At 39.8% G+C, this 12,230-nt stretch overlaps 1 protein-coding gene across 1 annotated transcript; it reads right to left on the bottom strand.

The window, feature by feature from the left end:
* Nucleotides 1-1,421: 1,421 nt before the first annotated feature.
* Nucleotides 1,422-11,936, bottom strand: DTD2 (D-aminoacyl-tRNA deacylase 2). Its single transcript, XM_079769917.1, has 3 exons — nt 11,764-11,936; nt 7,923-7,992; nt 1,422-2,184 (listed from the first exon to the last, which is right to left on the bottom strand). The coding sequence occupies exons 1-3, from the start codon at nt 11,872-11,874 to the stop codon at nt 1,859-1,861; spliced, it is 507 nt and encodes a 168-aa protein (XP_079626043.1). The 5' UTR covers nt 11,875-11,936; the 3' UTR covers nt 1,422-1,858.
* Nucleotides 11,937-12,230: the final 294 nt, after the last annotated feature.

Here is a 12,230-nt window from a genome sequence, read left to right as displayed (position 1 = left end):
ATATTTCAATAAATGTATTTTAAGTCAATAAAGCAAAAGTTAAGGACAAAGAGCTCATTACCAAGCCAGTTATTGATTCCCAAATTCCAAAATAAAATAGTAGAGGAAGAATATAGAGAAATATGGTTTTTTGTGCATGTGATAAAAATGTTAAGTGTCTTAGGAACACTGGCCTAAAGAACTGGTAAGACTGAGAATTTTCAGCAGCTACTTAAGTTTATTCAAGTTAACTTCTTCATCTTTTTGGTGATTAGAATTATTTGTTTTTTATTATTTAAAATCTTTTAAAATCATATCATAGGAGTTTGCAAAAACAGAGTATTACATTTTATTGATTTATTCTTTCAGTTTCTTATAGATCTTCCTCTCTTGCCTTTAGCTGTCTATCTGTCTTAGCTTGGGCTGTCATGTCAAAATAGTATAGACTAGGTGATTTAAACAGAAATTTATTTTCTCATAGTTCTGAAGGTTAGAAGTTTGAGACCAAGGTGGCAGCATGGTCAGTTTCTGGTAAGGGTTCTTCCTAGCTTATAACTGGCCCACTTCTCACTGCATCCTCACTGTGGTGGGAGACAAGGAGCTAGCTCTCTGGTGTCTCTTCTGATGAGGGTGCTAATCCCTCATGAAGGCTCCCACTCTCATGACCTCATTAACCCTAATTACTCCCAAAGGGCCCCGTCTCCTAATACCATCATATTGGGGAACTTCAAAATACAAATTTTGCTGGGGGTGGAGGTGGAGGAGGGAGAACAGAAACATTCACAAATAGAAAAAATTACACGGGATTCAAATCATTTAGATCAGTGGTCGGCAAACTGCGGCTCGCGAGCCACATGCAGCCCTTTGGCCCCTTGAGTGTGGCTCTTCCACAAAATACCACGGCCTGGGCGAGTCTATTTTGAAGAAGTGGCGTTAGAAGAAGTTTAAGTTTAAAAAATTTGGCTCTCAAAAGAAATTTCAGTCGTTGTACTGTTGATATTTGGCTCTGTTGACTAATGAGTTTGCCGACCACTGACTTAAATAATACAGAAATGAACAAGTGAACTTGTTTTCCAAAAATTCCAGTAGAAAGCTTCCCTTTGTCTTCCTTTTGTAGCTATCTAATTCAATAAGAACTTCCTTAAAAATTATAAACTAACAATACTTTCATGAAGCATACACTTTTTTAAAATGAAAGAGAAAAAATGAGACATACATTGTACTGGAAAAAACGGAGAAAGAGAACAGTAACCCATTGATATAGTAAATAAAAACAACTTTTAATTCCCCATATCTTGTTCCTATATCAAATAAAGATTCTTAAAATAATTTAAAAACACTTGGTAACCCTTGGAAAATAATATTTCTATATTACATTTTCATAGGTATTAAAAGGAATAGTAAATTGCATATTCTTTCATTCAAAAATATAGAAAACCGAATAGTAAAACAAAACTGACAAGATTATAATTGGTTTGTGCTGGATTTTAACTAATTTTAATAGTTATTTTTATTACATACTACATAAATTTGAGGGTATAAGAAATATATTTTTCTTGATTGCACAAAATTCTTCATTTGCAAAACACATAACAGCTAAGAACATTTCCACAATGACCATAAAGTGAATAGAAAGCATTTCTCAAAGTTTCAAGTCGAAGTGTAGGGGAAAACAGAATGAAAGGTGACTGAGATCCAGAGTACAAGTGATTGGCAAGTTCATTCAATTAGCAAGTTGCAGAGTTATGGATGGGAGCCAGGATTTTCTTGTCTAAAAATGCTTCAGATTATCATATTCAAGAAGAAGGTGGGAAAGGGGAATCTAATTATAGTCCAGATCACCTCATACCACAAAACGACTGTAGAAACTTTTAATTTCTCAAAACTCAATCAGGTGTGTGAATGGTCCATTGGTATCCAGCTTTAACACCTGCCTGTTCCCATAAGTGCCATGTTCCACCACAACCCCAGCTTCGGCACACCTGCTGTTCGCAGCCAATTCTTTTTCACAGAGAATCACAAATTGGGAATAGAGTTCTAACCCTTCTTCTTTCCCAGAGTTAGAGTGATACTGCATGCTTCTTCCTTTCACTTTCCCCCCAAGGGTGGCTTGAGGAATGATAAGAACGTTGCCAGGTAGATCCAATATAGAGACGAGCTTGCCATTTTCGGTTTCACTTAATTTCACATTTAACAGAGTATTAACTGGGTGGGGAAGAAAGGAAAAACGTTTAGAAGTGAAAAACAAATGGAGAAAAGAAAAAAAAGAAAACCAACAATTCTCTAGTCAGCAAATCTCATTATTTAAAACCCAGTTTTTCAGTTCATCCTTTTTACCCAAACTCTATTTACTAGTAGATTATAAAAACTGCTTCACTAAGCTAAAAGATCAAAGAATGAAAAACAAGGCAAATTTCATGCAGAAAATGGCATAATGCTTTAAATGTGAGTTGGCAGTTAAGATCTCCTAACAATAAGTTCATCCGGAAAGAACTAAAATAACTGTATACTGAAACCTCAAAGTAAAGGGTGTCCCAAAAAATGTGTAACACACGTGGAATGATTATAAAGTCAGTTTATTTACATACAGTTTATTTTTAAAATTTAAAAGAATCTACAAAGATGAATACTTTTATTTTTGGTCAATGCCTGTTTTCAAACTGATGACCTTTCTGGTCCAGGCACTGCTGATAACTCGAAGCAATGGAATTGAAAACATCAAGAATCATTTTGTTCAATGTTTGTGTGCCCTAAATTCGTCAACTGTTGCCGGGTTTTGTACTATAAACTTTATCTTTTATGTATCCCCATAAAAAAAAGTATAGTGAAGTTTTAGGATAAATTTTCTTTGTTCAAAGCTTAGTCTAGCTGCATGCATTATTTCAAATCACTTAAATCTGAAAAAAAGTGAAAATTAAGTGAGTTGTCAGCTAATAAAGTGTGTATACTTTTTTTTTTAAGAACACCCTACATTGTTACCCCAAGGGAATACATAAGAAGACTTTGCCTTCTTGTTCCTTTTTACATTTCATAAGCAAATAGCATTAGAAAAATACCGTGATAAATCCTTCTTTATAAAGCACCAAATTCTGCTAGAGGACCAATGCACGAAATTTGTGCAAGAGTAGGCCTTCCGTACTGATTTCCCTCTGGCACCCGGGGCCCGGGCTTCCCTCGGAAGGACATCTGGTCTAATTAGCATACTATGCTTTTATTATTATAGATATTAACCCTGGCCAGGTAACTCAGTTGTTTAGAGTGTTGTTCCGATATGCCAATGTTGCAGGTTCAATCCCTGGTCAGGGCACATATAAGAATCAACCAATGAATGCATAAATAAGTGGATCAACAAATCAATGTTTCTCTCTCCTCTCTTTCTCTCTCTAAAATCAATCAATAAATTAAAAAAAAAATTTTTTTAAGAATCCTATATAATAAAAGCCTAATATGCTAAGTGTCTGGTCGTCCATTCAACCAATCAAAGTGTAATATGCTAATAATGTGCTAAGGCCTCTCAACTGCTCACTATGACATGCACTGACCACCAGGGGGCAGACACTCCGACGGGCAGGTTTGCTTGCTGCTGGGGTATGGCCAATTGGGACTGAGCGAGAAGGGCCAGACATGCCCTGGAGCCCTCCCGCGGTCCCTCCCCAGCTGTCCAACCTCCCACGTCCCTCCCTGGCCCCAACCATGCACCGGTGGGGTCCCTCGGCCTGGCCTGTGCCCTCTCGCAATCCGCGACCCCTTGGGGGATGTCGGAGAGCTGGTTTCAGCACGATCCCGCAGGCCAGGCTGAGGGACCCCACTGGTGCATGAATTCGTGCACCAGGCCTCTAGCATTAAATAAAAAACTTAGTGCATTTATTATTTTAAACTTAGTTGCCTAGAGTTCTAAGCTGAAACAAAGGTACCAGTCTCAATTCCATTATAAATCAGCTGATTTACAATTATTTCATAATCTCAAAGGCCCTATTAATATGGACTAACCATTTTACAAATATAACCAATGGGAGAAGAGTAAAGGTAAAAGCAAGATTCATCAGAAATTCATTGTTACAACTGAAAAATAAATCAAAAAGTTTAGAGTTACTGGCATATCTTTATTTACATACAAGATTATTTTTACAGCACTTACGAATTTAATACTCATAGCTAATAAGAAGTATCAAAATCACCATAAATATTGATGTGTACCAAAAATTCTAAACTAACAAAATTGTTACATCTCAACATTAGCCATTTTCAAAACAATAAACAAAAGAAATGCCTAATATACATAGCCTTAGGATCTTCCTATCTCTATCTATATATATATAAAAAGCCTAAGTGACCATTATGACCAAATGACCGGAATGACTGGTCGACCAGTCGCTATGACATGCACTGACCACCAGGGGGAAGATGCTCAATGCAGGAGCTGCCCCCTGGTGGTCAGTGCGCTCCCACAGCCAACCTCCCACGGCCCCTCCCCCAGCCAGCCAGCCAACCTCCCACAATCCCTCCCCCCAAGCCCCATTTGGGGGGGGTGGGGGCTGCCAGGCCAACCTCCCATGGTCCCTCCCCCTGGCTGCCCCCCTCCCCATGGCCCCGATTGCTGGCCAGGCCGAGGGACCCCACCAGTGCAGGAATTTGTGCACAGGGCCTCTAGTAAAGTATAAATAGCTTCTGCTTATAAACAATAGTTTTGAGAGGACAAATGGTAAAATAAACTATGTAAAACTCATACTCCAATAATTAGGCTTGAAAAAGTATGATTTCTGGTGGGCTAGTCAATGTTTTCAATTATCATGGGTCTGTAGTAAATATTAGTAAGGATTCAGTATGATTGACCCACTTGACAAATCAGGAAATTAACCTGGTAAAAACCTGCCAAGGTGACCATCCAAATGAATTCCTATCAATTTTCTTTCTTTTTTTTTTTTTTAAATCCTCACTGGAGGATATGTGTGTTTTTTAAAATTGATTTCAGAGAGAGAGAAGGAAGAGAGGGAGAGAGAGAAACATGGATGTGAGAGAGAAACAATGACTGGTTGCCTCCCATACACACCCCAACAGGGGATGGAACCCACAACCTAGGTATGTGCCCTGACCAGCAATCGAACCTGCAACCTTTTGGTGCATGGGATGATGCTCCAACCAACTGTGCACCTGGCCAGGGCAAGCACTATCAATTTTCACTTAACTTACATCTATTTTAAACTATCACTACTATTCTCCATTACAAATAGGACTTTGCTGCATAGCCAGCAGTCCTGACTGACTGCTTCTAAGGAAACTGTAACTCTCCAGAGCACTTCATTCCAGTGGAACGCACCACCTAGCTATCCAGGCCTCAGGCTAGTAACAAAGTAGGGAGGTAATTTTGGAATACAAGGCCAGAAAGGTTAGTACAATTTTTTTTTGAGGTAAGTACAATTTATTGTACTTCTACACACTTACCTCTATAGGCTATAACTGAGAATTCATTTAATACTATTGGTATACAAATATGAGTATGCAGAAATAAATATAATATAAATACAAACTGTCAGTAAGTAGAATTAAAATGAGGTAATGAATTAATGGCATGTTGGAAACTCAACGATCCCAAGACAGGTTATCAATCAAGTATCTCTAATAATGTATACAGAAAGTTCAGTTTTGACAGGTCCCTGGATCTCAGGCCAATTATATTGAAGATGAATTGAGGAAGATTTGGCACATCTGTTAGCCATGCTATTTCAGACTTTCTGGATATAACTGGTTATGTTCCCAAGGGCACATGATTTGATTGGAAAGATCTGAATCCATGTAATAAGTATGAGGTGGGGTTTAAGAGAATCCCATCATACGGGCTTCTTTTGCCTCCTGGAATAGAGGGAAATACAAGCTAATGCTATCCATAATAGATGGACTTATTTTGCTTATAACTGACACCAGTAGAATGTGATTCTTACAGTCATAGTTCTTTATTGAGAATCATGATATATCAAGCTTTGTGTTAAACTATTCATTAAAAGACTTAAGGCGAACCTCCTCAGTGTTTGTAATTCACCACAATTTATACATGTATTCAAAGTGAACTCAGGAAGATATTTTTGGAAGCATACAGGATTTGACTACTATAAAACAAAATGCAGCTTGGATGTTGTTGGTTCATTTCATCTTATAACTTAAGATCCATTAAAAAACATGTAAAAACAGCCCTAACTGGTTTGGCTCAGTGGATAGAGCGTCGGCCTGTGGACTCAAGGGTCCCAGGTTCGATTCCGGTCAAGGGCATGTACCTTGGTTGCGGGCACATACTCAGTAGGGAGTGTGCAGGAGGCAGCTGATCGATGTTTCTCTCTCATTGATGTTTCTAACTCTCTATCCCTCTCCCTTGCTCTCTGTAAAAAATCAATAAAATATATTAATATATATATATATATAAAACGTTAGGACATTAATCTTATATCACAATGACAAAAATTCTCTTCCTGTTCTTGGAGATTTCTACTATACTATTTTATGATTAATAAAGATTTAATTCAAGGCAAAATATTAACTCAGGAAAATGGACAGAATGTGCAATTCCCAAGCATTAGGTCCTGGTAAATAACACTTTGTAACAGGAGCCCTCATTTCATGTTCTCTATGCTCCCTATTATTCTCCAGATTCAAATTTTAAACCATTACCAGTTACTGGCTTTCCATTCCCACCTATTGTAGGTCCCTTAAGTCTAGTTTTAATCCTTGGACAAATTGTCAAACATGTTCGATGTCTCAGTATAAGATTCCCTCTAGGGGTTTTAGCTGTTAGTTTAAGCTGTTCTTCAATGAGCTATTTTCCCTGGAGTTCCACCACCTGAAGCTCTTTTAGGTTAGCTTCTGCATGCTTCAACTACCCATTTGCGTGATTTATGTCTTATTAATCGAACTAATGGGTACTGTCCTTCATTCACCAAGAGAATATAACCTGTCCCCAATTTAGGGATAGCGCCATTATTTTAGGGTTTTGGGGGGCATAATTATTACATCAAATACAGTCTTGAGACTGTATGTATGTAAATATCACAAAGAATGAGCAGTGCTATGGACCATCCAGTACACTGGAAGGCTGCAGGCAGGTCAATTATTGTTCAGAGATGCTTAAACATTGCCTCTGCTTTCCCTGCCCCTGGAGGATGTGGCTGTAACGACATTGAACTCAGTTCAAGAATCAGAGAACCTTATATTTATACACATTTTCTACAAATAAATGCATAAAGGGTTAATATACCATATTTTCCTGCGTATAAGACGACTTTTTAACCCAGGAAAATCTTCTCAAAAGCCGGGGTTTTATACGCCGGAAAATATGGTACTCACTCTCAGCTCCAGCACTGGGACAGCAGCAGCTTGGGGGGGGGGGGGGGGGGGGGGGGGAGATACAGGGATACAGGTACCGTATTTTCCGGCGTATAAAACCCCGGCTTTTGAGAAGCTTTTCCTGGGTTAAAAAGTCGTCTCATACGCCGGAAGATACGTAAATTCTCCCATAATCATGATGCCAACCTGAGCTGTCCAGATTTGAAGGGGCCACGTCTTATGCATCCCATGTCACCTACATGCTCCTGATAGGGACTCTGGGAGATAAAAAACTATATTAAGAAATGCAGCATCTGTTTCTCCCTATATGTGGCCACCCTGTTTCCAACAAGTTTCTGTATCCCTGGCTGAATCTCAGAGTGGTGTTTGTGTGTGTGTGTGTACACCATTCTATAAGCCATCTGAAATGCTGCAGATGTTTTAAAAGAATTCCATCACACTTCTTAACTTTAAACTTTGGAATAGGCAAACAGCTAAAGTCAACAACAGTACAGAATTAAGTCATTTACAACTTGCCAGTAAATTTAAGATTGTGCCTTTTGCCCCGTTTGATAACTTATCTATCTATTGCTACACATTCTCACTCAAAAAAGAAACAACATCAAACGTACCCATTTTTGGAAGAAGTTCTTTATCAGCTCCCTTGAAAAAGCACACGTAGATCACTAATCCTCTCTGAATCTACGAGAAATCACCACAGTAAACGCAGATTAGAAAGAAACTTCTATGTAGAGATAAAGAAGTGGATAAAATTTCACAACTGTTACAGATGTGAAGTTTAAAGGCAAAAGAGAAGTAAGTTTTTACAATATTGATTTCTTAAATATGTGGAGAAAACAAAACCTTTCCAACATTCAATCTCCTCAATTATCATTTCTTTCAGAAAATTAAGTTTAAAATACAGCCAACAGAGTGAAGAACACAAGTTTTACCTTCAAACATGTACTTCTCATCAAAATCTTTAGACTGAATCAGTTTCCTCCCCCTAGGTAAGACTGACAGACGTAGACACATTTAGTTTGCAGGGCCCCATTTATTCAACACCAAATGAATCTGCATTATAGCTCATATAGCTGATGACATCATCACTCTATTCCTCCTGAATAGATCATGAAATTACCTGCAGATCATAAAAATAAGGGTCTGATTTTATTTCAATAAACTCCAAGAAACCTTCCAACCATTTCTTGTTACTGATAATGCTTTAACCTTTTGCACTCGGATGTCGAGTGTGACTCGACACGGTTAGCATCGGTAGCAGCTCTTTTTATACTCTTTGAATGTATCAATAATTTGAAATATAAAAAAATCCAAATAAATAAGTTTGTATGAAAAGAAACTCCAGTTTTTTATTCTACTGCCGCGCTTTGTAAAATCTGGGGTATTTAAAAAATTAAATCCCGAGTAGAATAAAGGAATCGAGAAAAAAGCAAGCAAGTGCAAAGGGTTAAACAAACATTGTTATTAGGCTTTGGAAATTGCATTTATGATACTAAGTTCTACATTATGAGGTTGTTACAAGGAATATAAGCTATTTGTTTTATATAATGACTTGGATATTTCTTTATTTTTAATTTTTATTTTTAAATATAATTTATTGATTTTTTACAGAGAGGAAGGGAGAGAGATAGAGAGTTAGAAACATCAATGAGAGAGAAACATCAATCAGCTGCCTCCTGCACACTCCCCACTGGGTATGTGCCTGCAACCAAGGTACATGCCCTTGACTGGAATCGAACCTGGGACCCTTGAGTCCGCAGGCCGACGCTCTATCCACTGAGCCAAACTGATTAGGGCTTGGAAATTTCTTTATTAGCTCTTGTAGAATAGGGACTATACGGGAAAGATACACTTGATGAATGAATTTGATTTTGCTGCTGAGTAAATCATTAAATTTTTTATTCTGTAGATTAACCCTGTTTTATCCAAGAGCTATTATGAAGATTAAATAAGTTAATATTTGTTAGGTGCTTAAAACAGTGCCCGGTTCATAATAGAAGCTATATAAGTATTTATAAAATGAGGATGTAAGAATAAATTTAAGGGATGGAACACAATTTATTTTACATTTAACTCCCAAAGCACTTCACAGACTGTTTTGAATACAGTAGGAACTGAATTGATCCGTTGATTGCATTTAAGTTCAACTTTACCTTATGGGATCTATGTATTATCTAAATTGTCTTCTATGTAAATATAAATGCAGTTCTGATCTCACACCTGATTTATCTGCAAAAGAAGTACAGTCATTTTTTAAAGGCACAGTTGTGCTCTGGAACAAGCCAGGGCCTCCAATGTATACTCACAACAAGGAGCTGAATGACAGTCATCTGCACCATTGTCTCAGGCCTCCCCCTGGGGTTGTTTTAACATGAGCCAAGCCTAAACCGGTTTGGCTCAATGGATAGCATCGGTCTGCGGACTGAAAGGTCCCAGGTTCGATTCCGGTCAAGGGCATGTACATTGGCTGCGGGCACATCCCTGGTAGGGGGTGTGCAGGAGGCAGCTGGTTGATGATTCTCTCTCATCAATGTTTCTAGCTCTCTATCCCTCTCCCTTCCTCTCTGTAAAAAATCAATTAAAAAAAAACAAAAAAACATGAGCCAAAATCTCAAGCATATCATCATGTTTGCACACTTGCAATATCAGAATTAAATGTCTAAATATTTGCAGAAACAGACACCTGTTCTTGCCACGTCCCACACTACCTCCTCATAAGGGTATTTTCTTTTAGTTTAGTCCAATAATAGATCTTAAATTGTGACCTACAAATTCCCCTGTTCAAGTCAGAATCACTTGCCTTGTAGCTTCTTTCAGTATAAACATATCAAATATATAGAAAAGTACAGATATTTCTCACTGTAGCTTAAAACAAGTTCACCTCCTAAGAAGGAAAATATTAGTTTGTGACAGCAAAGCTCAAAATAAATGAAACTAAAAATGCAAAATAACCTTCAAATCTTTTGACAATTAAAACAAGTTTTTTAAAAATTAGAACATTTGATAATAGAATAGGGAGAGGATGCTTGAGAAAGAGAAGAGAATTTACTTTTTCACTATCTCTTTATACTAATTTAACCATGTGTAGGAGTGAAAAAGAAAGGTTTAAAATAGATTTAAAGTTAATAAGTGCAAACTGATAGTTTGGAAGGCTGCTAAAATATTTGTGATTTTGCATAAGGAGATGTGGCATGAAGAATATAAAAAGATAAAGAAGCATGGCCAGAAATCTAAAGGATTAACAGTTTGGGATTTACTGTCCCATGAGGCAACTATAAAAATAGGCAATTCTCTGGATAAGATGGCAAATATCCATCTATATATATAAAACCCTAATATGCAAATCGACTGGCCAGCAGAATGACCGGTCGCTATGATGCGCACTGACCACCAGGGGTCAGACGCTCAATGCAGGAGCTGCCCCCAGCCCACAGGTCCTGACCAGCCGCAGCAGCGGGGGAAGGGGTAGGGCCAACGAGAGGGTGGTGCCATGCCAGCCAAGACAGGTGCAGGTCCCCCCCCCCCCATCACCCCACTGGTTGCCCCACATATTGGCCCTGATCACCAGCCAGGCCTAGGGACCCTACCTGTGCACGAATTTTGTGTACTGGGCCTCTAGTAAAGAGAATAAAATTTCAATATATGGAAGAGAAATCAAGATCTCAGAAAAGGCCATAACAAAAACAAGGAGTAAGAAACATGAGTATTTGAGAAAGAAAAAGGGAGGGGAAAATATAGGAATGTTTATGCTCATAAGTATTTCCAACTTGGCAGAGGGTAACAGATTCTGATTTAAGAATTATCAGCCACATATCATAGTTTATGGGCAGTATTTAAAATAATGACTTTGATTGTGTTAAGGAATGCTAGATCTGGGACCAATTCAGCAGGAAATGAGATGCTCCTATATTAAAGTTTCTGAGTACCTCTAAAAGTCTTCACTATAAACTAACATTTCTCTCATTTCATCTTACTCCCAAAATAACTTTCTTGGAAAAATCTCACTTCTATGCTGACCCAGCTGCTGTCAACATAAAGGGAAAACCAAGTCAAAACGGACCTTTCATATTTGCAACAAATTTAACAAAAAAGCTCGGACCATCTCAGCACAGCAATGCCAAGGGCTTGACAAGGCACTTTTAAAGCAGGAGGTCTGGGACAAACAGGTGAGTGGAAGTTCAAATACCCGCGGGCCTAAGCAGGGGACCTGCTCCTCCTCCGGAGGCGTAAGGGCGTCAGGCGGAGGGAGAAGGCGCAGGGCTGAGGCGAGGGGCGGAGCCAGGCCGGCGGCAGAGGGCCGGCTCGGGCAGACCGGCCGGAAGTTCCGAGCCGCCCCGCAGCAGGTGCCGGGGCCACGTGGCCAGCCCCGAGGAGGAAGACGTGGGGGAGAGGGGACGGACCAGGCGCCGAGACAGCGCGCGGGGATAACGGGAGCATCTGGGCTCACTTTACCTCCACCCACTGGGCCGCGGAGTCCCCCTCGGCGGGGCGCACTTGCAGCCGGGCGTGCAGGCACTGCTGCAGGAGCGCCCGGGCCTGCGGCGTCCGGCCGCTTTCAGCCATGGCTGGGGCCCGCGCGGCGACCCCACGGGTCCCGGCCGTGTGCCGTGCAGGCTGCGCCCTCTGCGCGCGGGGAAGGCGGCGGGAGTGGCGTCCTGCTGGCTCGGGGCCCCGCCCTCACGGGGGCGGGGCCTCTGCCTGGCCCTGGGCTGACTCCCGTGCGGTCTTCTAAGACTGTGTATGCACCTACCTGCTTCTCTAGTAGGTGCCAGTGTATGTTTTTTTTTTTTTTAAATATATATTTTATTGATTTTTTACAGAGAGGAAGAGAGAGGGATAGAGAGTTAGAAACATCGATGAGAGAGAGACATCGATCAGCTGCCTCTTGCACACCCCCTACTGGGGATGTGCCCGCAACC

This window comes from Cnephaeus nilssonii (assembly GCF_951640355.1).
Source record: "Cnephaeus nilssonii genome assembly, chromosome: 4".
Taxonomy (NCBI): domain Eukaryota; kingdom Metazoa; phylum Chordata; class Mammalia; order Chiroptera; family Vespertilionidae; genus Cnephaeus; species Cnephaeus nilssonii.
Note: the sequence above shows the minus strand (reverse complement) of the source record. Positions and strands in the feature narration are given on the sequence as shown.

Coding starts and splice junctions, on each gene's coding strand:
- DTD2 (XM_079769917.1), bottom strand. CDS start 11,874: ATGGCTGAAAGCGGCCGGACGCCGCAGGCCCGGGCGCTCCTGCAGCAG. Junction 7,993..11,763: donor CCGCGGCCCAGTGGGTGGAG/GTAAAGTGAGCC, acceptor GATTTCTCGTAG/ATTCAGAGAGGATTAGTGAT. Junction 2,185..7,922: donor AGAACTTCTTCCAAAAATGG/GTACGTTTGATG, acceptor TTCCCCACCCAG/TTAATACTCTGTTAAATGTG.